The sequence below is a fragment of the Pteropus alecto genome, unplaced genomic scaffold (assembly GCF_000325575.1).
Source record: "Pteropus alecto unplaced genomic scaffold, ASM32557v1 scaffold226, whole genome shotgun sequence".
NCBI classification, from domain to species: domain Eukaryota; kingdom Metazoa; phylum Chordata; class Mammalia; order Chiroptera; family Pteropodidae; genus Pteropus; species Pteropus alecto.
Genome location: NW_006440132.1, coordinates 7,076,954 through 7,104,806, shown reverse-complemented (window position 1 = coordinate 7,104,806; position 27,853 = coordinate 7,076,954). Strand labels below are relative to the sequence as shown.

Here is a 27,853-nt window from a genome sequence, read left to right as displayed (position 1 = left end):
TCCCCCTCCCCGGCACCCACCTGGGCCTCCTTGGCACTAATGTGGTCAGCAGACTACCCTGAAGGGCCTGAGGCTTCAGTCTCTCTTCTGAATCCGAGGAGCTTTGGAAGACTGCTTTCTCGCCACCAACCCCGGGGCCCATCTCCATGGCAGCGCACACAGAGCACCTGGAGCTGCCAGGTGGCCCAGGCTGCAGCCTCTTGAGCACACCTGCCTGCAGCAAAGGCTAGAGAGCTGCCCAGCTGTTGGTGGGGAGGGGAGTTTCCCCAGGGCTTGACAAAACAACCAACCCTGGAAGCCAAGTATGTGGGTTGGAGGTCCTTTCAAGACCCCAGATTGCTGGCTAGAAGGGTAGGGGTGGCAATTTCTTTTTTCTAGATTGTGGAGAGAGTAAGTGAGCCTTCTGGGCCTCTTCTCTCCTGGGCCCTCATTCTTTTCTAAAATGGCTGAAACCTTCTTGCATAAAGGGGCTGCCTGCCCTCCACACCAATTGCTATGAAATTCACACACTACACAGCCTAAAACCTCAGATATCAGATTCAGCAAGTTCTCTCTGATCTCCTTTTGGTCATTTCGTGTGCCCAAGAAGCTGCAACCAGAACACAGACGGCCACCCTGGCAGCACTGAGCACAATGATCTTAGAGTCCAACGGTTGGCCATCCCACCACCCTTGGGGACTTAAAAGGGGAGTCAGGAAGGAGGAAGGCTCCAGCCCTGCTTCCCCATTTTAACCAAAATACTTAGCTTTTCTCATATTGATTATATGAATAAGAGAAGAGCTGAGCTGCTGAGGAAAAAAATAATGTTTAAAAACCACTTCTCTGACCTAACCACATACTTTGCAGATAGAAGGCAAGAAGTGGCTCTCACCCAAGCTAGTTACTAGTGACGCTGGGACTTCCAGTCTACTGTCATGTACAGTCATACAGGCAGAACACTCATCCATTCAGTTACCTGCTGGATGTGTGTTATTAACTAGATAGTGTTTGTGTATTCTCAGGAAATTCCTCATGGCCATAAATCTCTTGTGGTAGGAATCCAGGAACTGTGCAAGGGGAATTTGGGGGCAGTGAGTCTTCCTTGTGTCCCTGGAATGATCTCACCTACCCTGACTGAGTTGATACCTGAAGCAAAACCTGCTTATACTCTCTCACTCATGACTCCCTGGTTTTCTTCCAGGGAGACTCTGTTAACTGCTTTGTATAGGGAAGAGGAAATGAAGATCTACAGAAGGAGGATGGAACAGCTCTGACCAAAACTGGGATAGTTTACCAAGCATCCTTTCTAATGAACACCTTCTTCTGTGGACAGTTCATCCTTTCTACAGTTATTGAATTACCTAGTGCACACCATATGCCAGGTGCTGTGTGAAGCATTGGGTCAATAACGATGAACAAAATAGACATGGTCTTTGACTTCATCAAAGTCTTTGAAGTCTAGTGAGGGGAAGGGACATTTGGTGAAGAGTGGGCAATAAATACATATATAATTTTAATGAACACTATAACGGACAAAAAAAAATGAAAATGGGGCTTAGAGCATTGGCTGCTTCAGATGAGACCACCAGGGGTTTCTTCGAAGAGGTGACATGAAAGCTGAGACTGAAGTTTGAGAAGACTCCAGCAGTGCAGAGCGGAAGAAGAACATTCCAGGTCAAGGGAACAGCATGTACCAAAGTCCTAATGTGATAAAAGGTCTGCCAAATGGAGGAAGTGAAACGAATCCCGGGTGATTGAGGTGTAACCGATGGAGCTGGGGTGGAAAAGTGGCTCAGGATTAATCCAGAGAGAAAGGAGGTGGGCCCTGGAAGCTGGGTTGCAGCTGAGTTTTATTCTAGGGAGTGTGGGGTGCTGAGGGGAAAGTGACCTGATCCTATTTTCATTTTAAAAGCCATTCCACTGCAGAGCAGGGAACAGTGTGGAAACAGAAGACCAGTTAGGGACTCCAGCGGTGCTCCAGGCTAGGATGGTGGTGCTTGACATAGGTCGGGAGATGGCAGGAAAGATCAAAGGGATGGGGGAGAATATCTTTGGAGATGGAATCAAAGCACTTCCCAAGAAAACAGTGGACAGCATAGATTCTGGAACCACCTTGTCAAGGCTCATGACCCCAATTCCACTGCTTATTAGGGCCATAATTCCGGTTGAATTGTTTAACTTCTCTGTGCCTCATTTTTCCCTTCTGTAAAGGAAGCTAAAAGTAGTATATCAGAGGGTAAAGCTCTTAGATAAGAGCCTGGCACCTGATAAAGACCATATATGAGGTGGTTAGCCTTATCACTGCAAATGGATTTGTAAGATAGGAAGGGTCAAAGTCCCATAAAGTTTTCTGCACTGAGCTTTGAGGAGCCCCTGAATTCCAGAGTGTGTCAGAAGCAGACCTTTAGTACTGAGCAAAAGCCTTAAAATGTACATAACCTTGAATCAGCAGTTACCCCACTAGGAATGTATCCCATGGAAATAATCAAGGGCCTATACAAAAATTTGGTTACAGAAATGCCCCTCAGGTTACAGAGATCCCCATCAGAGTTCTGCTTTGATGGTGAAGAATTGAAACTACCTAATTACCTAACGGTGGGACATTGATTAAATAAATTCTGCTCCATCCATATGAAGAGACATTCTGCAGCCTTTAAAATGATGTGATAACACATCTATTAATATGGAAATATGGTCATGATATGCCATTAAGTGAAAAGAACTAGTAATAAAACCATATTAGGATATAGTCCAATTTTCCAATGTATGTGTGCAATGCAAAAAAAGCATGGAATAACAAATGTCAAAATGTCAACAATGGTTATCTCTGGGTGTAAGATTTTAGGTGTTTATGTTTGTTTTTATCTGAAAATTCTAACTTTACTGTAGTAAGCATTTAAGGCTCTCCCCTTCCCCACAAAGCCAACCTACATTTTCTGAAGTTCCATGGCCAAGCTGTAAAGAGGAAGGAAGGTCACAGTGGCATCAGCATCGTGGCCCTTGTCTGCCACTTACCACTCACCCCCAAGCCAGGACATCTCAGCTACAAGTCCTAAACACGACCCCTAAGGCATGGTCTCTATCTATGACTAAGGCGGTTTGCCAGATATTGTCTGTAGTATCACCCCAATGTTTTCAACCTCAAGAGAGAGAACATTTTTATAGCACTTCACAGTTTACAAAGAGCCCCAATCTTCTATAGGATCTAAGTGTGGTGACTCACATGCAGATGGTATAAATGTGTCTTATGATTTTTTTTCATTTGCATAAGGCCATTTGATTCTTTAAAAGCACCCTGTGGGGAGGATGGATGGGGAGTAGAAAGTGTGCAGACTTTGGAACCAGATTTATTTGCTGTCTTTGACTAATGGCTTAACCTCTCTGAGCTTCATTTTCTTCTGTAAAATAGGCTAATAATCCCACTTTACAGGGTTACTGTGAGGAAGGAATAATGTCTGTCACGTTCTCAGCAAGGCACAGCATGTGCTCAGATACCTAGTTAGCGTGATATTTTTATACCCATTTTATAGATGGGGGAAGCCAAAGCTCAGAATAGTGAAGTGACTTGCCCAAGGCTTCACAGCTGAAGAATGGCTGAACTTGAAAGATGATCCCAGAAAGAAAGTATTCAGCTGGACTGAGCTGCCTCTTAGGACTCTAGGGCACTGTGACCCAGCCCTCCATGACCCCCTGTGGCTCCTTACCTGCTCCTTCAGAGCCTCTTTCCTCCTCCTCCTCCTCTTCCTCCTCCTCCTTTCCAGAGTGAGGCTCTGCAGCAAGTGCTCTGACTTCTGGCATGGTTTCCAGGCAGTCGTGGGTGGGGCTCATTTGCATGAGTCTTCTGGCAGCTCCTGGCTAGCTTCTCTGTTTCAGATTTTCTTTTTCCTTCTGATAACTTTCCACTGTCTGTGTTCACAGAGGACAGCCTAGAAGCTTTGGTTTCTTCATCTTCCAACGAGTCATTCTTGCTTTTTCTCAAAGAAGATCGAAGTCCACCAGTCTTGCAGGCCTCTGTTCTGTATTGGATTGGTCACCCGCTATCACCTCTGATTGTGCTTGCCCTCTACGTGCTGACTGCCTTGACATGAACGTGATGTATGTCTGTGGTGAGGTGAGGTATCTCTCAGCCCAGATAGACACTTCTCAACTCTGAGCCTCTACAACCAAACTACTAAGGGCTCTTGCAAAATATTAATTAAAAGGCAAATAATCCAACAGAAAACAGTCAGGGAGTGGTATTTAAGCATAGCATGAAGAGCCTAGGTTCTCAATCAAGTCAGACTTCCGGGTCAGAGGCAAGTCCTCACTTAGAATCCAGACTCTACTTGTTAGTGGACCTGGTTTCAGGTCCACTAGTTCATGACTTAAGTTGTTTTAATCCACCTGTTTATGACAAAGAAAAAACTGCTTTGTTACGAGAATGAAATAAGTCATGCAAACATGCCATCATTCTACAACTGCTGGTGATAAGCAGTCAGCAGCCCATCAGCTAACAGATCCTGCTGGGGCTTATCAATAAGTATGTGTGGAGAAGCAGCTATGGCAAGGGGATGTTTAAGACTATAAATACTGAGCATTTGTGGGGACTATTTGAGCGTTTTGGTTTGGGCGAGACAACTCTTTGACTCTTAGCTAACCTAAAAATTCTTCAGAGACCCTTGGGGCGCTCATTCCCACTCATCTTGGCAAGGCATTCCTAGGAGACAGTGGTGAGAAACTGAGCAGAGGCCCATGAAAGAGATCAGCCCACCACCAATACCAGTGTCTTTGTTCCTTAGCAACAGGAAACAAAAGCGCTGGCAGCCGGAAATCAGCTCTTTGGTTGGTCACTGACTCTCCTACTTTGTATAAAAAGGTACACCTCCTATTTTATTCCTTCACTTCCCCTTGCCTGGAACAATAATGTGATTAATCTGTCTTTTTTTATTTTTTTATTTTTTTTAATGTTATTTCTTTATTCAGCTGAAGGGATATTATCCTGTATGCTATTGGCTTGTGAAATTATAATTCCCGCAGGGAATAAGTTGCTGGCAAAGATAGAAATAAATCTCTGAGTATAACTTTGCTGCCTCCCCCAAACTAAACAAAACAACTAGCATGCCTATGTAATGAGGCTTTCATAAAAAATCAGAAAGATGAGGTTCAGAGAGCTTCTGGATTACTGAACAGGTGGATGTGCTTGGAGAGGGCATGGAGGCTTCGCACCCCTTCCCATAAACCCGCCCTGTGCATCTCTTCCATCTGGCTATTCATCTGTATCCTTTATAATATTCTTTATAATAAGCTGGTAAACATAAGTAAATGTTTCTCTGAGTTCTGTGAGCTGCTCTATCAAATTAATCGAGGGGATGGTGGGAACCTCTGATATATAGCCAGTTGGTTAGAAGCACAGGTGACCACCTAGACTTGCAATTGGTGTCTGGGTTGTGTGTGGATAGGAGACATTCTTGTGGGACTGAACCATTAACCTGTGGGATCCAATGCTATCTTCAGGTAGGTAGTGTCAGTATTGAGTTGAACAGTAGGACACCCTGTTGGTGTTGGAGAATTGCTTGGTGGTGTCGAAAATTATACACACACCAGAATTAGAGTCAGAATTGGAATATGCCTATGTCTTTTGTTAAGTGAGGATGTTCATCACAGTTTTATTTTAACCATAAATGACTGGAAAAAATGTAAAAGTCCAACTACTATGTATCAATTAAGTGGCAAACTACATAATCATTTAAAATTGATATGCAGAATTTTTATTAACTTGTGAAAATGGTCACAATATACTGTAAATTGGGGGAGGATGCAGTTTAAAAGATGGTTTATGTAGTATGAGCCAGATGTTGTAAAACAAGATTTATATATAAAGACTGAAAGGCCGTGAGGCAAATGTTACAATGGTTATCTCTGGGTGATGGGCTTACTGGTGTTCTCATTTTCTTACCTGTATTTTCTAAATTTCCGTTAATAAATATGTATTATTTTCGTAATGGGAAAATTCACTTAGAAAGTAAGTAAATCTGAGTTTTTTGCAACCAGGAAATCTAGAATTTAAAAAGTAAAAGCAGAGAGGGTGTGTAAGGAATCAGTCAAGGCACTGCAATCAGTGATATGAAAATAAACCATGGCCCTTTCCGGGTCACCAATTGTCTAGTGAGCAAATGCATTATTATCACATCTCTGGGTGGTCGGGGCTAGGGAGTACTTTGCAAACAATGGAAAAATTTTCTGGGGAAATACCCAGGAGAGATAGTGAGTCATTTCAGGAATCTGAGAGTTGAATTAATTTAGTTCATGGTTGGGGGCTGGGGAGAGGTCAGCCAGCTGGAAAAGCACCTCGTCCAAGCAGTACCTTGGAACTGGGTGAGTGAAGAGTCATGAGACTTGGTGGAACTCAGCCAAGGCCTGGAGTGGAAGGGCAGGGTGGTTGAAGCCATCTGGAGCGGAAGAGGCAGTAAAAAGCAGTGGAGGATGGAGAAAAGGCCGTGAGGAGTCAGGGTTTGGTCAGGTGATGATCAGTGTTTAGCCAGCATCCCCTCCAAGGGCAAGGGGCAACTCTCCCTGGGGGGCACCAACTTGTCATTACTCAGAACCTTGTTTTAGGCCTTTCTGGAATTTAGGACATTCCCAGCAGCACAGGCATCAGGAATGGAGAGTATTAGGAATGCAAAACCTCAGACCCATTCCAGAGCCACAGAGTCAGAATTCGCATTTCTATAAGATACCTAGCAGATTCAGAAAAACATTAAAATGTGAGGAGCACGGATTTAAGAGAAATAGCCCAATGTAAATTTCTTGACTCATGCTGATTACATTTGTCTTCAAATTCATGAAGACTTCCCAAGGACTTGCCATCCGGAAGAAGTCACAGATGGGACTGGGTGAATCCCACCCTGGGAGTGGGCACCCCGGGAATCTTCTTTATGCGACATCTGAATTTATTTTATTTCCAAGGCCACAATTCCTTGTGCAAAACCCTTGGGGCCAGATGGGTTTTGGAATTTTTCATACTTTCTCCCAACACCCTGCTATCAAATGAATGTTCCGTAATTTATTAAACCCCCCTCCCCGCCCCCCCCCAAAAAAAACCAACTATAAGGTCAGGTCAATTTTGGCACCAAATTCAATAAAAAATCTTTGTCTGCAGAGTGTGGGATTTTAGAATTGTGGATAAGGGTTAGCAGCTATTTTATTATTTTGTTTGTAGAATTTCAATTGATTAAAGTTAGAAACACTGATATAGTACTATATTCCAGCCCTTGTTTACCTCAAACTTACCAAGAACTATAAGATCTAGATATTTCAAATATAAAGTAGTTCATCCCATCAAGCAGGTCACATCTGGCATGGTTATTCCCACATTAACTCAAGAGGTTCTATGAGGAGCAATTGGATTTTGGTGGGATTAAGAATATTCATCCCAGCTAACGTAGATGTGCAATGTCAGGGGAGAGGCTGGAACCCAGAGCATCCACCTTCTGGTCCCATGCTTTCTCTCCCCTGCCTTCTTTCTGAGCGCAATATGTGAACTCTTGGGCAGCCTTCTCCTTTCTTGATCCCCATGCTGTGTCTGCAGAGGACAGGCTCCAGCTGAAGGCCAAAGGACAAAACGCTTCCTGCACATGCTGCCCGATATGTTTAGAAACACAAAACTGAAACTGGGCAGCTCTTTCTCCAGCTTGGCTGTGAATGAAGTGTCTTGTCTTTCAACCTCCTGGACTTTCAGCCATGTCAGGGTGGCAGTAACCGACCCTCAGAAGTTCCTTGGTATGAGTTGGTCCAGGCACAACCAGGAGTTCTCACACTTATTCTGAAAACTTTCTACATGAGCTCTGCCAGGGAAATAGTGGCAAAGTATTGGCCAAAGACTGTTTGTGCTGGAAGGTCCAGGGAGTTTCTCTGAAGATCTCAGAGGCGATCTCCAGATGCCAGGAAAGAAGGCTCCTGGACCACTCTCATCTCTGCTCCTCTCTATGTCTGTATAGTTTCTATTCTCTCGTGGGAGTTTATTATTTAACTTTTATTATAATACATGTCCAATAAAAAAAATTAGGAAATGGATATAATAATTACTGATACTTAGGAGTAATGCTAGGCACTATTGTAAGGGCTCTGCCTGAATATTATAACATCCCTGGTGACAGCTCAACTCTATGGATAGGTGCAATCATCTCCATTTTACGGGCGAGGACACTAAAACACGACATTAACTCACTTAACCAAGGTCAGAGAGCTAAGAGGTGGCAGACCGAGATTTGAACCAGACAGCCTGGTGTCAGAGTCCACATTCTAAGCCATCAGGCACACTGCCATCTATAAGGAGAGCATAAACTCACCCAAAGTCCTACATGCAGCGATAACTGCCAAAACATTTAGGTGATAGCCTTTCAGTCTTTTATTTATAACTATAATATTTCAAACTTGAAACACAATTTTTCATAAGTTGTTTAAAAATATGTCAGTTGATGTACTGTTTTGTAGCCTTTTTTCCCTATTTTTCTACATATCTTGATAAATTATAAAATAGTCTTCTACACCCTTTTTTTCAGAAGTAGTCTTCTATGCTGTACTACCGAATATTGAAGGTGAACTGTAACAACATTTTTTAAATTAAAAAATAAAAGTAGTATTGCTTTTTGATTGTAAAAGTGGTAAAGGAAATAAATGTGAGTATTTTCTTGTACATGCACAAAATGTCTCTGAAAACATACACTAGGTGCTGGTCACACTTGCTACCTCAGGAGGGAGCCAGTTAGAAGATAGATATGGATGAAGAGGGAGACTAGTATATATATAACCTTTTGTGCTCTTGTGACTATGTGAATGCATCATCTATTTCAAAAATAAGTAAGTTTTCAAAATGAAACTGATTCACCCTTATTGCAAAAAAGATACAGAAAGGCATAAAGTGAAAAATAAATTGATCTTCAAGTTAATACCCAGGAATAACAAGGTTAACATTTTTGTTCTATTTTTTTCCAGACATTTATCTATGAATATATAGACATATGTGCAGATATATTTTTACCAAAATGAGATGAGGCTGTATGGTGCTGTTTTATGATCTATGTTTTTCACTTCGGGCGAATTAAGGACAATATTCTGTGTAGCCTCATTTTCTGCATGGTTATCAGTCATGTGAAGTTGGCTAGTTTCCAGCATGTGAATATGCAGTGCTAGCTGGCATCAATCCCTATCACCTCCAATCAGGGCTTTTCAATGTGTCATGTGCAAGACCTGAATAAACAGGATGCTGTGTTCCAGACCCTGGGGAGATAACATCTGGGAAGAAATTGGACATTCCTTCTATCTGCGATGTTTAACCTATATCATTTATTCCGTAGATACAAATACCTCCTACCTGCCCCCTCAGCTTTTGTGCCCACCACCGCCAGGACAATGCCAAAGATAGTAGAGGGCTTTGGTGGGAAGAACCTTCTGCATGTTCAAAGACCTGGGCTCCTATCTGGGCTCTGCCAAAAACTTGTGACCTTTGACAAGTCCCTTGCCTTCTCTACGGACCAGAGTAATGATCTGCACGCTGCCTGTTTTACATGTTATTTTACTGGAAGATTCAGATGAAATTATGGTTGTGAAAGTATGTAAATATAGAGCATGATGTACATATAAGGTTTTAATGTTCAATTCTGGCCTTTTAACTAGAAGTGTCAGGAAGAAAGGTAGCTGTCAAAACCAGTTGGTCCAGCTTCTGTCACAAGTTGGCTCATTAAGCTAATACTTCCCCGTTGCACTCTTCAACTTCTATGCACTCATCTTTAAAACTGAGGGTTGCAAAGTTTAAGAGCACAGAATGTTGGCAAGGAACAACTGAACTCTGCTAACACCCCTGTGCAGTGGGTGGGGAGGTGAACTGGGACAACCTTTTTGGAAAAGAGGTAATATCTACTAAAGCTGATCGTGCAAGCCATGCGATAGCGCAGAAGGGCCTCCACTACATAATGAACACAAATGCGTGCATACGTTCACCAAATGACTTATAATTAGACTGTTCATAGCAGCACTCTTTGTAAGAGCTCCAAACTAGAAGCTAGACATGTCAGTAGTTAAATGGGTAAATTATATTGTCTCAGAATACTGTACAGCAATGAGAATGATATTCCTCTGCATGCAGTGGTATGAATCAATCTCACAAACACGTTGAGCAAAAGAAGCCTAACCAAGATAAGAGCACATGCTTGTTTCACTTAAATCTACTGCTGCATGACAACCTACCCCAAAACTTAGTGTCTTAAAACAAGTTTATTATTTTTCATGATCGTGTGGGATAGCTGTGCACAGCTCATTTTCTGATTTTATCCATGGCTTCATTCAGCTGCAGATTTCACGGGGTTGGAGGTCCAAAGTGACCTCATTCACTCATCTAGTGGTGCTCGTTTCTTCTCTGTGTGGCCTAAGTCACTTCCCCAATGTGGAGATCTCAGCAGCATTCCAGGAGGGTGAAAATGAAACTCCAAGACTTCTGAGGGTTCAGCCTCTGAAGTTGCACAGCATTCATTCCCCTCTATTCTGTCTGTCAAGCCAAGTCAAAAAATCAGTACCGATTCAAGGGGTGGGGAAATAGATCCCACCTACTGATTATGTCACTTTGTAAAGGATCAAAGAGATGGGAGAAATTTGTGGCTCTATTTTCCATCTCCTACAATATAGTATGATTCCATTAATGTGAAGTAGAACAGCAGACAAACCAATGTATGCAGTTACAAATTCCTTAGCGGACAGGCCTGAGGGGAGTATGAAGGAGGCCATCTCAGTTCCTGTATTCTGCTTTCTCATCTAGGTACTGGTTACTAGTGTGTCTGTTCAGTTTATGAAAATTCAACAAGCTATAAATTTAAGATATAGCAGGATGTATTCTGCTTTCTCATCTAGGTACTGGTTACTAGTGTGTCTGTTCAGTTTATGAAAATTCAACAAGCTATAAATTTAAGATATCTGAAATGGTTTGTGATTGCATACTTGAATTAAAAGTTAAAATGGTATATATGTATTAAAAAAATTAAGTTCATTTTCTTTTGGGTCACAGTCCAGTTGGTCAGGCTATTGGAGCAGCTCAGCTCCTTGAAGTTATTTGAGGCCCCAGGTTCCTCTCTTGCTGTTTCATCATCCTGTCCTGAATTGTTGAAGCTGTTACTGGCATCTGCATTCCAGCTAGTGAGAAAGGATACAGAGGGCTAAGCCAGGACAAAAATGTTTCTTTCAAGCTAATAAAGTGGAAGTTACACACATCACTTCCACTCACCACCCACTGACGAGAACTTATTCTCATGGCCATGCCTAGCTGGGCAGTCTCAGCTGGGCAGCCTGTGCCAAGGAGAAATGCCAATTTCGAGAAATAGTTAGCAGTCTGCTGCATTTTTCATGACGAAGTTGTTCTTCAATAATTATGTTTCCAAAGCCTACTTAGAAATAGCTAAGTTCCCTTTTCTCGGTGTTAAAAAATTAAAAACACCAAGTAACCTGAGTTTTATACTTAAAATTCCTGTCAAAATGAAGGCTGTTAATAATCATCATTCATTTCCTTAAATATATAGATGAATATACAAATTTACTTAAATTTTAGATATATAATTGGCCAGATTCCAAGGACTTATACACTTTCCTGGAAAATAGTCAACTGTCTTTGGGAAATTCCTTGATGTGATTTTTGAGGCGCAGCCTCTGAAACGAAGTGTTCAAATGAACAAATGAATGCATCCTGTACTTTAGGTGTTGAAAGTGCCCATTTAGGGCATATAACATTAAAAAAATTTTATGAAAACATTTGCATTTATTAATCTATTTTCCACTTAAAATGCACAAATAAGGGAATTTACACACCAAGCACATATGTAGAGTTTAGGGAAACAATTTTATTGGTAATAGAACCCTGCTAATTCATCAGAGGCTAATTCATTATCATTTTCTGACAGGTATGTGCCTACTCACAGCAGCCTGTTCCCCTTCCCCATGATTCCCTCCCAACTCTCTTGAATTTTCTGACTTACCGACCATTTTCTTTCTAGAAGAAAAGGTCAGCTGTAGCACTAATAGTTCATGATACTCTAAGACTTTCCCTGAGACACCTGTCTACTGATCCTGGGCAACCTGGCCAGGAGGATCTCCTTCGAGCCAAAAAGTTAACAACTGGTCTAGAAAATACAAGAGCAATGTCATTTGTGGTCTATAAATTTCTAAAATGAACTTTGTGACATCATGAAAAGGCAAAGAAAAAGAGAGGAGAGTATTCCTGCTTGGAGTCAGGCAGACCCAGGTCCAGATCTGTTCTTTCCCTTCCTACCTATGTGTATAACCTTGGGCACAGGCCTGGATGTCCCTGGGCCTCAGCTTCCTCATTTGTGACATGGAAATGATAAGAATTATCGGAGAATAAATGTATTCAGCCATCTGTAGGTGCTCAATGGAGAAGCTTCCACTCCCACTACCCCTTTGTCCCTCTAGAGTACAAAGATCCGTAACTTAAGGAATCAAAGGGAAGCTGAACAATGACTAAAGGCTTAGAAAATAACATCTAAGGAGAATGGATGAAGGAATGGTGAATGATTCGTATGGAAAAGAGAGTGTTTAGTCTGGACAGAGAGGGCAGTATATAACAATGGCTACTATTTACAGGCACCTACTACTTTGGTTGGCATTTAATACAGTTCTGTTCAGTACTTGGATCAGCCCTGTGAGGAATATAAGATTATGAGTCCCATGTAATAAAAGAGGAACTGAGATTTTATAACTTGCCCAAGATCACCCAGCTAAATGGAAAAGTGGAGATTCAAACTCAGGCCTGACGCTTTGCAGTAGCTTAAGATTCTCCTCCCTAGTGAGTGGAAATGGTATGAGAGAGCTGGCTCCAAAGAGGAGCAGGGGGGAGACAGGAAGATGGCTGTCAGCTGCTGGTATCAGGGAGAGGCAGGAGCCAGAGAAGACAAATGCAAAATCTTTCCTTGGCTGGGGCTCGACAGAAAGGGAATCCCTCGGCCTCAGGTGCCTTACATGTGGGCTTGAAGACAGGAGGGACTTTATTTTCCCTGGAGGAAAATGGGCTTGTGAGCACCAGGTGGGGACTGATCTAGGAGCTGCATAGGAAAACCCTGCCCCTCCTCACTTGATGAGGGCTCAATGGCCGGCACATTTGAGTCCATGGCTCTACATTTTTCTAGATGTTCTGTTGTGACAGCAGACATTCCCTTTGCCTCCCTCTGGCCAGTCCCTGAAAAGAGTTTATATAAAACTAAATAAAAATATTAAAATGTACAAATGAATTTTTTAAGCCTTAATCTCGCAACCTCTCCATTTTCTTATCCACAGAACCAGTTCGATAGCTCCTATAATTCTGGGCAGGGCCCTGTGGTTATCAGCCTTTTCGAGCCTCCTCAGGCCTTATTTTCATGCAACCTCTGCACCGGTTTAGGAAGATACTGAGAATTGGCAGGGACTTGCCACCTCCCTCTCTGCTGCTATGAGTAGAAGCCAAAGATTTTGCTTTCTTGCCCTAACTTTGATTCTTCACGTTGCTGAGAGGCGGTGACTGGAGCTTACTGAGGCTTATATGTACAACCTATGTCTTCCAAGGAGCTGTACTATTCTTTCCCATCTAGATCATGCCGGGGCAACCAAAACAGAGTTTCTCTCTTCCTTGCATTTTTTTCTTTTGTGAAGACATCAAAAGGTCAGTTCAATAGACTCAGACCCTGTGTTCTGGCGCTCACAGGTGGAGGCCTATCATCCTTATACCTACAGGTCATCATTTTGAGCCAAAACTTTTTCTTGTTTTGGAAGAGTAGTCTGAAAAGCTCACTAAAAATTGCATTTGGATTTGACGTAGATTGAGAACCTTATGTTTAGGCCATGTTTCTAAACTCTGCACCTGATTTTGAACCACTGGACTTAAATTGACTTCTCACACTGACATACCTTCTAACAAACCCAAGCAAAGAACGTTAGCCCCACCTCATACTCCCCCCAAGATAATATGGAAAAACACAAAGCCACACTGAGATAGGAAGGGCCACGGTTTGATATTGTCCAGCAAATGTCTCTTGGCCTCAGAATGCTGCCACTTCCCGCAGTTGCAGCCCTTGGCTGTGGTCCACTCTGAGTAAGTGAATTCCTCTGCTGAAACTTGCACACAATAAGGAGATGGTGTCACCAATGGCCAGAGAAGTCAAAGGTCCTGATCCATCCAGAGACAAAGTGAATAAGCAAGCTGGGGGAGGAAGGGGGAACCAACAACTTAGGCCAAGGGTGCAATATCATGAAATTCAATCTTTTTGTGAGAAATCCACATAATTAAAGCATGAGCTATATGTATCTAACCCAGACAAGAGAGACACCACATGCTTCTAAGGAACATGCACCAGCAGGTAAGTGAGAACTTGGGTGAACCCAAGACTTCGACTGTAGAGAATGATGCATGGACCTAACAGGATGGATATGTACCACTGAGAAGTATGTTTAGACACTTGGGCCTTGCCAGCAAGGACATGCTAAAAACTTGCCCTCAATTACTTGCTCGTAGAACAAAGCAGGGCCAGGGCACAGGAGAACAGACAGGGATACTGATCTTCAACTGCTGGCTTACCCATGTCTTGTTCCCTTCAAGACAAAGGATAATAGGGGCTACTGAAGGGCAGTCCAGTGGCTTCCGGCTGACCCATCTCTTTTCATCCGCATCTCGAAGCCTTCTCAGAACTGCAGGCACACATCTGGCGGGCAGCGCAGCGCTTCAGACCTTGTTCTCCCTGGTCTTGGGCTTATGATCATTGAATCTAAAAAGCTGCTCCCCCTACCTCCCACCAGTGTTACACCTGACTGGAGAAGGCCACTCCAGGTAAGGGTACAGCAGGGCTGCCCTTACTATGGAAACCTGGCGTGTGTGCCACATGACATGATCCCACATCTTTTCTCTGAGGGAGCTACCCTATCTTCCCTGGAAGGAGCTGGATCCAGCACAGCACTGCTTTGAGAACTCTGGGGAGTTGTATTCCCTAAAACATCTTTTTCTCTGGTGCTTTGAAGTGTCATGACCTTACTGCAATCTCAAACCTTAGCAGCAGAGTCAGAACAGGGCAGGGTCTTTCTAAAACTATCCTCATGCCACCTCACCCCACCAAAAGTGAGGCTCTCATTTTGGTCCTTAAAAAAATAAAATTTAAAATGGCAATTACTGTTCTCTATTCCGGGCATTTTGAGCATCACAGGTTAAAACCTGATGAGGAACTTCAGGTAGAAAGAATATAAAAGCTAAATATATTTGAGCTCTCAGGAACGGGTCTGTACAGCATGGTACCAGGGGTGATGTGGTGATGGTTTTTAGCCAGACGTTGAGCAGAGATTCTGGTATCTTGGTGTCATCTCTTAACTGCTAGGGGACTGGACAGGGATGGGACATGATTGGCTTTGCTAAGCAATGGAAAGAAAGTTTTAAGGAAGGCTTTAGGACTTCATGTATTTTTGAGAAGGACTAACAGCCGGCTTCTTACCTCCAGTATCTTGGTTCCAAATCTTCACATTACAGTCATGTGATGAGGTAGCAATTACAGGCATCAAGGCCAGTGCTCTTGGTAGAAAGACACAGGATGCAACAGTCTGGAAATGCCCCTTATACTCACATATTCTGTTCCGTGTCTGCCTTAGGTCCCACAACTGCAAAGTAATGACATAGGCTAGCTCATACATACACATTTCTCCAGCTTCCCACATTTCACTCATTGATATCTATCTTCCCACCCTCTCATGGCCCACCTGTTCCCTCCACTTGCCTACTCATGTAGCCACTCCTTATCTTCAGCCATCCCATCCACACACCCTGCCATCCACCCATCTAATGATTATTTTAAGCATTAACTATGACTCAGACAACCCTGGTTAAGGATGTGCCAGAAGAGTTATTGTCTTCCTCATTAACATCATGGTTAACATCAGGGGAGTCAGGCTCGAGAGCTGCCTTTTGCTATCTGTGGGTCCTATGGGGACCCCAAAGTTAAGAACATCTTCCTATAAGTATTTACAGGCACAGACCTTCTGATTTAATGCCTAGTCACTGAACCTTGGAAATAAAGACTAGTAAATAAAGTCTTGGAAATAAAGTCTACAAGAGAGATGCCGGTTCCACTCTTGCTGATACAGATCAGACCACACCTGGAGAATAATGTTCAGGGAGGAGAGCAATCTGAATTGCAATCAAAAAATCACTGGACACCACATCATCTAAGGAACAGATGTAGGAAATGCTTAGTTTGGAGAAGAGATGCAACATCAACAGCCCAGGATTTAACACCTTGACTTACCACTTACTAGAGACGTACAAGAGATTTCAACTTCTCATGCCTCTATTTCCTAATCTATAAAATGGAAATCATAATAGAACTTAACTCATTCAGTTGTTTTAAGGATTAAATGAGATAATGTATGCAATGTGCTCAGAGCCCACTGTCTAGTACATAATAAATTTCTGATAAAATGGGAGCTGTAATTTTCTATTTGGATACTAGATAACCCTTTTAACTGCTATTCCTTAGGAATCCAAGGTACTTTGGAGGTGCCTACGCAATCTATTCCAAAATTAACTGTAATGAAAAGTATATGGGTAAGGGGTGGGGTGGACCCTCAACCAACACTGGAGCTCCAACCTTCCTAAAGAGCTTGAACCTCAGTCGTGACCACATGTACAACAGGAAACACTTGGTCCTTCAAATAGTCCTTCCTCTTTCTCAGCTCTTCTGGGAGGAGGGACATTAGCAGGCTGGTTCTGTGACAGCACCTTCCTATCTTGACTCTCATTGCATTTCTCTTTCCTATGACCAGTTCAGAGAGCCCTATGCTAATGGGTATTCCTTGAAAGAAGCATCTGGAATGCAAAGGATCACTTACAGCATGCACTTGGAATAGACCTGGGCCATAAGTAAACCTGCCTATATAGATAGCCCCAAATGGGCATGAGGCCAGAGTAAGTTATTTGTCATCGGCAGCCAGACAGTTGGACCCCACACGATCTCTCACCGTGGCTTCGCAGCCTTCCCCTCCAAAGCCGCTGCTGCAGGAGATACACTTGTGTCCATCCTCACTGACTTCGCAGTAGGTTTGAATGTGTTGCTTTATGGGAAATATATGAGCTACCTGCAGCCCCCGACTGTCCCATAATCTGAAAGAAATTACAGCAGGAAATGAGTTTGTAATAAATGTCTCTGAAATACACTTATAATCGCCTGTGAACAAAAATAGTCTTGGCTCTTTGCTGCTTTGGCCAGTCAGAATAGAATGTCATGATTTACCTAAAAACAGCAGCATGAACCAGATCAATCTCAGCGACTCCAAAGCTGGCAGGAAATAACCAAATGACATTTGAGTTCTTTCTATTTTGAGATCCAGTTAATAGGAATTTAGACCAAGCATCTAAATTATTCAAGTTAATTTGTTAATTTGGTCCTTTGGGATACTGCTTTCAACAGACAAGAGGATATTTCTGTACCTGTGGTTTAATTTTTTTTTTTTTTTAAGATACTTATTATGACACAGAGGAGCAGTCATCATTCCAGAATCAGATATAAATGATTTACAGGCCTTGGCCAACCTGGGCCATGGAGTCCAGAGGGGAGTGTTTTATTTTGCCCTGTCTCATTCCTACCATTTTCTAAGTAGAATCTCTTCTGAGATCCAAAGTTTCCAGTCGTGCTTTCTACTCTAAGAACGATTTACTTCATTTGACCCCTGTGATGGCGATTCTGACCCTGCTTTTCCAGGGAGGGCTTCACCTGAGGGCTGGGCAATTGAGAACATCAGTAGCTGAGCAAGGGTAGCAAGTAGAGCCAGGCAGCTTGAAGGGATGGGACAAGCCAGTAACTGATCCTGAGGTTAACAGTTTGAGCAGCGTGAGCGGGCAGAATCAGCTGCTTTGAAACCAATCAGAACAGGGGCTATTCCGGGCCCAACTTCCTGGCTTTCAACTTCTACCCAGAGGATCTGTGGGGCCAGATCAGAGAGGCTCCAGCACCAGCAGGGGGCAGAGGGGCAGAAGGCCCTGGGAAGGTCACAGTTTTTTTTTGCGGGAATCAGTTGTGTAGGCATGGGAGCCACAAACCTTAACCAGAAACACCTTCGCTGCTGCTCAGTGAGCCCACCTGATGGTTTTATCTTCAGAAGTCTGTAGTATATATGGTTCTCTGGGGACCCAGCATAGGTGAGTGACCTGGAAGAAGCAAAATTCTCAAAACAGTCTCCATACCAAGTCATTCCCTTCCTGGAATTCCTGTAAACTGTGCTAAATAGCATCTCTGCACCACTTCTCAAGACTGCTGAACTAGAAAATTTGACTAAGAGGCATTTTTATGTTTTGTAGGCGCCAACCAGTCATGTTCTACTTGCATCTCCCTGGTTATTGGCACCAATGTTGGCAGCTGGGCAGTTGTGGATACCCAAATGCACGCAGGCTCTCTTAGAGTGCCTGAACCCCAAATGCACGGTAAAGAACTGCTGGCTGGTGGCAGTGAAGGGGAGCAGCCCCTGTTCTAAAGCGGGACCACTGAAACCTAGTCTAACGCCACAGTGAGTTCAGAAAGCTTCTTTCTCTTTATCTCCGCAGCCCCCTGCTGGACAGGCATGAACCAGTTTTCAAAACAACCCAATGCAGCAGGACTTCCTTTTCCTCCAGGAACCTCCACAAACATGGAGGGCATAGGCAAGCGCATCTTGCCATTTACAGTTGTCTTCAAAATTGGAAACGATAACTATGACTGATATTTGATGACCACTAAAGGAACATTTACTATGTCAGGTGATATAGTTCTCCTCATTTTATAAATGGAGACACTGAGACTCTAACTTTCTCAGGATAACACAGCGAGAAGGTGATGGATCCGTGATTTGAACCCAGGTATGACGGACCCCAAAGGCTGTGGAGTTTATAAACCAGTATGCTACCAGAAAACACAGCAAAGTATAATGAAAGCAAAAGGTAATACTTATTTCTCTACATAATGTTATATATACAGAACACAGAGCATAAGCTGTGAGCTCCTGGAGGACAGGGACTGTGTCCTTAGTTACTAACCCTGCTCATAGCACAGTGTCTGGCCCACAGAAAAAATAGAATCACTATGTTTTGAAGGATTAAGTAAGGACACCATTTAAAATCTCAATAAAAAACTAGTGGACTTATTCTCTCAAGCAGAAGACCTTAAGAGATTGTTTCATCTGATAACCCTGAGAAGCCAGGGTCTGACAGAGAGTTAGGGGTGAACAGTAATGAGGACCCAAGCTTCTAATGCCTGGCCGTGGGTCCCCTGATCTCTTGCCCAGGCTGTTTCCCTCACTCTATTCTCCCTTCTCCTGCCCTGCTCTGTAGCAAGTTCGAGGTCATACCAAGTTCCTGGAGATGGATGCTCTCTCCACACACCGTCCGGTTCCCACGTCCCACAGAAGCAGGGTGTTATCCCGAGACCCAGTGCACAGCTGTGATGAGTCTTTGGAAACAATGGCAAGATGATGGTCCATGAGATGGACTTGGAACAGGCCTTTTCAGAAAGTACAATGGCGATGGGAAGAGCTCCGCTTTGCTTTACCTGGACTCACAGCCAATCCAGTGACCACCATGGCATGGCCGGAAAACTGCTGCCTTGGTTGTGAGGAACCATGCAAGTCCCACATCATGACCGTCCTGTCCCGAGAGGCGCTGAAGAACTGGTTTGATTTGGGAACACAGGCTATCTGCTTAAGAAAAAAATGCTGTGGTGTGCTCCTTTGACTGGACTTTAAAATGGGGAAAGGACTTTGAGATAAGTGCGTTAGAGCCTAATGTTCTCAGTATGGTTCAAAATGCACTGTATTCAACAGGTAAATATCCCATTCTGTGTTACAGGATTGTGGCTGATGCCGAGTTCCAATGCGATGGAGTTTGCAGCAAATTTTTGGTTCATTTAGGTGGATTTTAGAGGGGGACATTATACAAATTGGCATTCTCTATCATTTGCTGGAAACTCTACTCTGTAAAGCTATTTAACAAATTAATTTTTATTTATTGTTGGCTTTTAAAAAATTTCCCCAACTAGTCTAAAAGATTCCTAAGCATAGCAATTCTATCATTTTTCTAACTGTAGTAAACACACAGTAAGCCTTCAATACATGTCCCTGTTGAGTTAGGACTGGTCAGGGAGAGTCACTCTCTATTTACCACCTGAGCTATTAAGGGGTTAATAACAACAAAAAAATGTGTCTAATATACCTGTACCAGTAGCCAAGTGAATGGTTTGCTCTGCTTTTCCTGGAGTAGGACTTCACAGCATCAAATAAAGCCCTTGCATTTTCCCCTTAAGACTGACTATTCAATCACTCTTACTATCTAAACCTATTAGATATTCCTTTATTCAGTTCCAAATTCCCTCCGTGATGATAATCATTTGACAATTACCTTAGTGATTTCACGGTCATGTCCTCTGAACCTTTTCACCACATTTCCAGTTTTCCAATTATAGACCACAACTGCCTGTAAAGAGTCATTAGTACATTTTAGTTTACCTGAATTTTTGTTTAACTGAAATAGTAAGTCTTTACTTCATTCTCTGTCAAATTTCTTCCTTTCTGTCAAAAGGCTTGCATCAAACACTCGGGGTCTATTGTGTCCCTCTTCATATCCCCCTACTTTGAGTTTCTTTGCTTCCTACTGATCGTTCCTCTGTCTCTCCCCAGCTCCTGGGCTTATTCCCCAGCTCCTCTGAGTCTTACTGATGGGTTTGGGATAACACACCCCAAGAGGAATTAATTAATTCAGGTCGAGGCTCTGGCTGTAGATGCTGAAGGAGAGAGAATCCTACATGGGATTAGGTTTTTTCTCCTAACTATACCATATTTTTATTTTAGTTTTCTTTTTTAATTCGTCATCTTAATCATTTTTAGGTGCACAGTTCAGCAGTATTAGGTATATTCACATTGTTGTGAAACAGATTGCACTTTTTTTTTTTATTTCAAAAAACCTCATCTATATCCCATCTGCCAGAGAGAATCATTGTTTAAATTTTTTCCATCTTTTTTCCAGGTATATACTTCAATATTTTGTTGTAAGCATTTCTCTCCCTAAGCAGGATTTCAAAAGCATTCTCTGGCCCAGTCTCTGTAGTTTGTTGCTAGAGGTTAGAAGCATATTAGCACTTGACCTACTTAAATCTGTTTCTTAATCTGCAAAATGGAGACACTCATCCTTGTTCATTTACCCCTCACAGGTGAGGATCATATAAATAAAATTTCATATCTCTAAAATGATATAGATTTTAAGATAAAATGCTGCCAATTAAATTATGATACTATGCTTTCTTATCAATTTTTAGATGCATACTGATTTCAGAAGTGTTAAAATGTGAAGATGTGCATTTGAGAATCAGTGAAATAGTGTGAAAATGGAATTTAAAGATTCCAAAAGGCCATTAAATTAGCGGCATTATCTACTACAAGAGAATCAATATTTTTGCTACCAATATCCTAGCTGGAAGCGCTGATAGATCCAAATACGAGGGAGAGAAAGCAACCAGATTCAAAGTGACAGTGGGAAGGACTATGCACACCAAGGCAGAGATTCTGGCAAAAGAGCAGCATTAAAATAGAGACTTTTGCTGATGAATAACTGCTGTGTCTTTGTGTAAGTGTAAAAATAGGCTGGCTGAAATAATAATACTTGTCATTTATAAAAAGCACATAGATGGCCTGGAATAATGCTAAGGATCTTATCATTTAATCCTCATGTCCTGTGAGGTTGGCATTATTATCCCCATTTAATAGAAAGGAGACTGAAGCTCAAGAAAATTAAAAGACTTGCTCAAAGAAATAGGAAGTGGTAGAGCAGGGATTTAAACCCAGTCTAACTCTAAAGCTCATACTTATACTACTCAACACTGCCATAAGAAATGCAAAACCAGCGCTTCCTTCCCAAACATGTTCCCTCCTCTACAAAAAGTTGGTTCCCTGGGATACACTGCAAACCTCACCTTATCTTTTCCTCCAGAGACACAAAGGTCTGAGTTCAGAGCAGCAACGACAGAGACAGTATCCACATGAGCTGGGCTATATTCTTGAAAAGCTTTGGTTTGAATTCTCTCTTCTATAATTCCATCTGGCCTGCTAAAGAAGATAAAAAATGAGCTGCCCAGCGGTTTGGGAGTGCACAATGAAGCCAGGGGAAGAAGAGTATGTGTGAGCGAAGGCGGCAATTCAGGCCAGGCCCAGGAGAAAGACGGAAAAGGAGTGAGAAGAGACCCACTGGCATTGCCAGAAGTGGTATTATTAACCCTGTAAGTTCTCAGAATGACTGAATCTCATAAAAAGGAATCCTGACGCCAAGAAGCTAGGAGTCTTTACTCACTCTAGAGATTATTCCAAAGATGTAGGGCCCCTCTTTATGTGGCTGCAGACACTGGCTACTGATCTGACTGTTTCTTATCCCCCATACCCCCCAAAAACCAGACCAAACTGTTCAAGAAAGGTCATCAATACTTGCTCTGGGCCTTCTCTTTCTTTAGTGGAGAATTTTAACGGAGTGCGATAAAACTTAGGATCCCAAGGTAGGATTGCTGTACCTGTATTTATAAGTGCTGTGCTTTAGTTTGCTTTGCAGTTTCCCCATCACGGCACAGGACCCACACAAAACCTTCTGTGGAAGAGCTCGTTTCAGTTGGCACCTGAGTAGTAGCATCCCTTGTGGCTGCTGGAAGTTGTGTTCCCTGTTCAGTAAAAAGAATATAAACTGTTAATTTTGTTAGGTACAATGGTGGTAGTATAATGTGGGGGTTCAGAAGGAGTCACCCCAAGACGCGCTTCTGTGGTATTTTAAAGGCAATTTTAGCTTCAGACTCAAGAGAAACTTCTGCCTTCCACCCCAATTTAACTACCAAGAAGAACTTGAATTCGGGGCCTTGCCCATAATAAGAGATTATACACGATAATCTTTTTGACTCACCTATATGTCAGGGAAAACTTTTATTAAATAAATAGCTGCTCTTCTTATGATCCCACAATGACCCTTTGAAGCCCCCATGGTGTGTTACCTGGTCCCTAGCTCAGGATGTACCTCAGTCCCCCTTTCTATCTCTGAACCTCTCATGCATGTGAGTCTCTGACTCTCTCATATATGCAGGTTTCCCATATATATGTATGTATTAAATTTGGTTATTTTTTCTTGCTAATCAGCCTCATGTCAATTTGATTATTAGACCAGCCCAAAGAACCTTGAGGATAGAGGAAAGTTTGTTCTTCCCCCACAATGGTCATAAAAAAACATATCCCTTTTTGAAAAAGACTAATTGTATGCTTTTCCTCCTTTCTCTGCTTCACTCTCATGGTCCTGGGAATGTACCCCATAATAAAACATTATCAGATAAACAAAAACATAACTAAACTAATATGAAGATCTTTGAGGTCTCCAATAATTTTTAAGAGTTAAAGGGAGTCTTGAAGCCAAAAAGTTTGAGAACCACTAACATAGAACTTAAATAATGTCAATCGTGAATAATGTGGTATATTAAAATAGAAAGAATTATTAAATGTTTTCTAGATTTACTTGTATTGTCCCCAACAACTGACAAGGCTAGAGTAAAAGAGAAAGAGAGATGCTCATCCATACACTCATTCAGGAAACACCTCCCAAGCAATTAATTTGTGTGGGTCCTATACTGCTTAAACAGAAGGAGAAAAAAGAGAAACCGGAAGATGTGGCCAGCGTGGACCCATGCTTGGACTAAAGGCATGTGACTAGGGGCTATTCTCAGTTACTCTGTGTTCTCTGCAACTAGCTATTGCCTGAGACACCAGAGGGTGGAGGGAAGTTAGTGGGGAGATGGGAGTACCCAGTCCCCATCTTTTCTGGAGTTCTGCTTAAAGAAATACTAGGAGATGAGTTTCTTATGGGCATGACCAGCTTAGTTCTAGGAAGAACAGTCTACAGGGAGAACAGCAGCTAAAACTCACCAAGTATTCTCAATCATTTCATTACTATTAACAAATAGTGTTCCAGAAGAATTTCAACCTACATTTTGAGAAGTTGCCAGAATTGACTTCCTGACAAGAAGAGGTAACCAATACAGAAACAATGCAATGGAAAGAACACTGTGTGACATCAAGAGCCCTGGGCTCTAGCCCCAGCTCTGCCTCATGTCACTATGTGTCCTTGAGTTCCTCCATTCCTCACTCTATGCCTCAGTCTCCCCATTGATAAAATGTGAAATCAGATTAAATGATTTTTAGTAGACTATGTTCTCTCTAAGAGGACTGTCATATCCATCTTTGTACCTCAAGTGGCTTGCACAATGTAAAAACACTTGTTGTGAAGTAGTGAATCTAAGGTCCCTTCCAGTTCAGACATTCCAGGATTCTCTATAATAAGCAACAGATGGGCTGACGGGAAAAATTCCAGGATAGTTTGCAAAAAGTTTGGGATGTTGTATTGTTTGTAAATAGAAAGAGGTCGCAGGGCGTCTTATCTGCCAGCCTAACCCATTTTTCAACATTGTCATCAAACTAAGGACAGATGCCATCCATAGATCTAGGTCACTGGAAACTGCAGATGCTATAAAAGGATTGGCTCTGATGAAAACTGATTAGATTCTTAACTGGTATCTTCAGAGAGCCATACACTCTACCTGAACTAAAGTTTCATGGGACATTCTAATGAAAAGATAACTTTTAGAATGACTTACCCCCAAACCAATAGGATCTTCTTGGTGAACTGCTGTATTCAATGCCTTGTAATGTTTATCCTTTGGAAAATAGTTCAGGTGGCCACTTCTTAATCTCTGTAATTAGTGAAAAGATGCTTAAATTAATCTCTTCTCTGTCTAAGCATATGTTTGCACAGAAAGGAGATTTATAAGGTAAATAAAGACCTTGTTAATTAAAGAGATTAAGCATTTTCTCTCACAAAGAGAGCTATCTTAGAAAATTCTAAAATTTTACAACTCTCACATTTCAATAATTAGGGAAAGTACACTGTAATATTTAAGTATGCAAAATAGAATATATTCCAATGCATCATTAAATATTTTTATTTTACTCATAGTACTTCTGTTCATCAAAAATCTTCAGAGGTGACTGCTTACTTCAGAGCTTACTGTTTTTGTGAGAAAGGCTATTTCTCCTGTTTAAAATAATACTTTAATAAGTATGAATCACAGAACTTGAGATGAAAGAGCTTTTCCAAATCACATATAAATCCTTTATTTAAAGATCCGGAAACTGAGAACAGAAATATTACTCAAAATTATATCTAGGTAGACCTCTTGACTTCAAGTCCAGAATTTCCATTATAAATATCTACAAAGAAGAAACTGGTTTTATTGCACTTTAAAAACTCTATCTTAATAATTCAAATAAATTTTAATTATCGATTGACAGTGTAGCTTATTCTAAGAATTAAGAGCAGCACATAATAATCAGAATAACATTTGACTAAGTGCATTGGCATCGCTATTAGGGCTAGGTCTGAATTACAGTTCTACTATGACCTTAGATAAGTTGTTGAATCTAAGTCTCAGTTTCCTATGTGCAAAATGAGAGGATAACTCTATAATTGGCCTTCTGTGAAGATTAAAAATAGCACTTAAGATGTGCCAAGAACTATTTTAAGTGATTTATATTTAACTCATTTAATCTATTCCACAAGTCTTTGAAATAGTTACTATCCTCATTTTACAGATGAGAAATCGAGGCAGAGATGTTAAATAAATTGCCCAAGTTTACAAATATATTGCAAATAAGTGGAAGAGCTGAAACGTGAATCTAGGCAGTCTGACTCCAGAGGCCTTGCTCTTGACCAGCATACTATACTGCATCTCTACAAAAGGTAGTGCATATAAAGGTCTCAGTTCAGTCTGGAAAACTGTTGAAGGTAAATGATGGTTACTAATATGATTACTAGATTAACAGTGATTGCAGTATTGAAAGTAGCAATTCCACCTTTACTGTCTCTCTTAATACACATATATTAAACATACATAACACATATACACAGAGAACATATACATATGGATATGTGAGTCTTGAGAATATTAAACTGAAGCCAATTTTGTCCTCTTACCAGAGTGATTGATCACACTAAGGCTAAGAATTTATTATATTATATACTACCAAGGCAATTTAAAATATCGAGAACAAAGAATAGGTAGGTAGATAAAGTCCATGTTGTAATTTATTATGAGTTGACTAACCTTAGAAATGAAAACACTATTCAGTTATGTTCGACTGTTTATATTGTGAACAGTACTATACTTGAGAGGAGGGATAGTGTCTTGTTCATTTTTGTATATGTGCTTTAAGCATAGCCTGGGAGAACGGATGCAAAGCAAATACCTGTTGAATGAATGAATGAATGAATGAATGAATGAATGAATAGCATATTAAGGTGAAGAGTCTGCTTAGCAAGAAGCTTTTTAGGGAGCCAACAATCTATGAGTACGTTAAAACTCCACAAAAGCAAATCCTTCAGGGAGCACTTACCCTGCCCCATCCAACTTCAGGCCTGGAAAGGGTGGCGAGAACTTGGGAAAGCCATAAACTCAATTATGGCTCTGGATGTCCGTTTTGGTTCTTCATGGAACCAGGCCTAAATCTGAATCCCAGGATCCATTTCTGCCCCAATTTGCTTTCCAAAAACCTTGAGATACACAATGGTCACCGCAAACATAACTCAGAAAATTCTCTTCTAGATCTGCAGCGCCACATGCTTTGATACACTCCAGCATACACCCAACTATTATTTTCCATGAAGAAACTGGGACTCAGAGGGTTGTGTCTTGCTGAAGATCACACAGGAACAGAAGTGGGGAACCAGACCTTATTTCCCTGGACTCTTGGTCCACTGTTTATCTAAATGTTGATTTCACATCGCCCTCCCTTCTCCCGGTATCTCCCTCTACACACATCTAACGTACACTCTGGGAGACCGAGGCATGTAAACCAAAACTCAAATACAAAATTATGGTAGAAGCACGTTGGAGATGGTCTAATTCAAACCTCTAATAATACAGATAGGGGGAACCGAGGTCCAGAAAATAATAGGGTCTTGCCCAGAGTCACACAAGGAGTCAGTACTAGACCAGAATCCCAAGATTGCCCCAAGCTTTGAGGACAACCTGTGTGCGGTTTTTCCTTTCTGGCTCTTCAGATTACTAATGCCCTTCAACCAGTACATGCGGACGGCCAAAGCTTATTTTCGATGTGTATTTAGGAGGATGGGAATCTAGCGCCACCCAACCCAAGACCAGCCCTCGAAACTCTCTCCTTGCTTCGGCCAGGTAGGCGTCTGCGGATGGAGAGCGTGAGGACTCCCACTTTCTCGCCCGCCCGCTAAGCCCCTTCTCCCCCGTCGGGCTCCATACCCATCGGCAGGCTACCCAGCCCGGAGCTGAGGCCGGCGGGGACGCGGAGCCAAAGATCGACCGCAGCCTCCACGCTGCACAGCCTCAGGTGCCTCCACCCCTAGCAACGAGGCGCGCGTCGCTAGGGTGGGAGTCCGGGCGAAAAGCCTCCGGGCGCCCTCGCCTGATGCAGAATCGCGGTTCCGCTTTCCTGACGTTTCCCAGTGGCCGAGCCGAGAGCGCCCCGCCCTGCTTTCTTACTGCAATAATGCGTTGATAAGGTTCCAGAGAAGAAGACAGATGTGCCCAAGACCACACTGCCAGAGAATCTATATAAAAAAAGTAAATCGGGTACCACAATATTATTCACGGAGAAAACACTTAACGAAGGTCACCCTTTAAATTGTTATTCGCCCAGATAGCGATGTTGCTTTATTTCTTTGGAGTGTTCCCTGATTCCACCCAGGCAGAGAAACTTCCTTTGAATACTTCCCCAGAGACCCCATTCCCCCATTCCTTTCACTCTTTCTTTCATCAAACTT

General features: G+C 42.2%; 2 protein-coding genes across 10 annotated transcripts in view; both read right to left on the bottom strand.

Moving 5' to 3' along the window:
• RNF183 (ring finger protein 183) overlaps positions 1–3,836 on the bottom strand; it is a 5,616-nt gene extending 1,780 nt beyond the window's left edge. The window contains exon 1 of one of the 2 annotated variants that reach the window (XM_015593339.2): positions 3,684–3,836. In XM_015593339.2, coding sequence (XP_015448825.1) covers positions 3,684–3,813 — 130 coding nt within the window. In that variant the 5' untranslated portion in view covers positions 3,814–3,836. The other variant, XM_015593340.2, reaches the window with a different exon arrangement.
• Positions 3,837–10,211: 6,375 nt separating this feature from the next.
• On the bottom strand, positions 10,212–27,479 carry WDR31 (WD repeat domain 31). Of its 8 annotated transcripts, XR_003047872.1 has the most exons (13): positions 27,333–27,479; positions 26,452–26,608; positions 24,657–24,752; positions 22,542–22,685; positions 21,954–22,086; positions 20,387–20,461; positions 19,542–19,689; positions 19,342–19,442; positions 18,102–18,169; positions 16,984–17,125; positions 15,465–15,627; positions 14,564–14,687; positions 14,070–14,188 (listed from the first exon to the last, which is right to left on the bottom strand). XR_003047872.1 is itself a non-coding variant. In XM_015593336.2 (12 exons), exons 4-12 carry the CDS (start codon positions 22,655–22,657, stop codon positions 10,344–10,346), a joined length of 1,104 nt encoding a protein of 367 aa, XP_015448822.1. In that variant the 5' UTR covers positions 22,658–22,685; positions 24,657–24,752; positions 26,452–26,608; positions 27,333–27,479; the 3' UTR covers positions 10,212–10,343. The 8 variants fall into 8 exon arrangements, 7 of the variants coding, with proteins under 7 accessions (XP_015448822.1, XP_015448820.1, XP_015448823.1 ...); XM_015593336.2 differs by lacking the exons at positions 14,070–14,188; positions 14,564–14,687 and adding an exon at positions 10,212–10,501; XM_015593334.2 differs by lacking the exon at positions 14,564–14,687 and having other exon boundaries at positions 11,821–14,188.
• Positions 27,480–27,853: the final 374 nt, after the last annotated feature.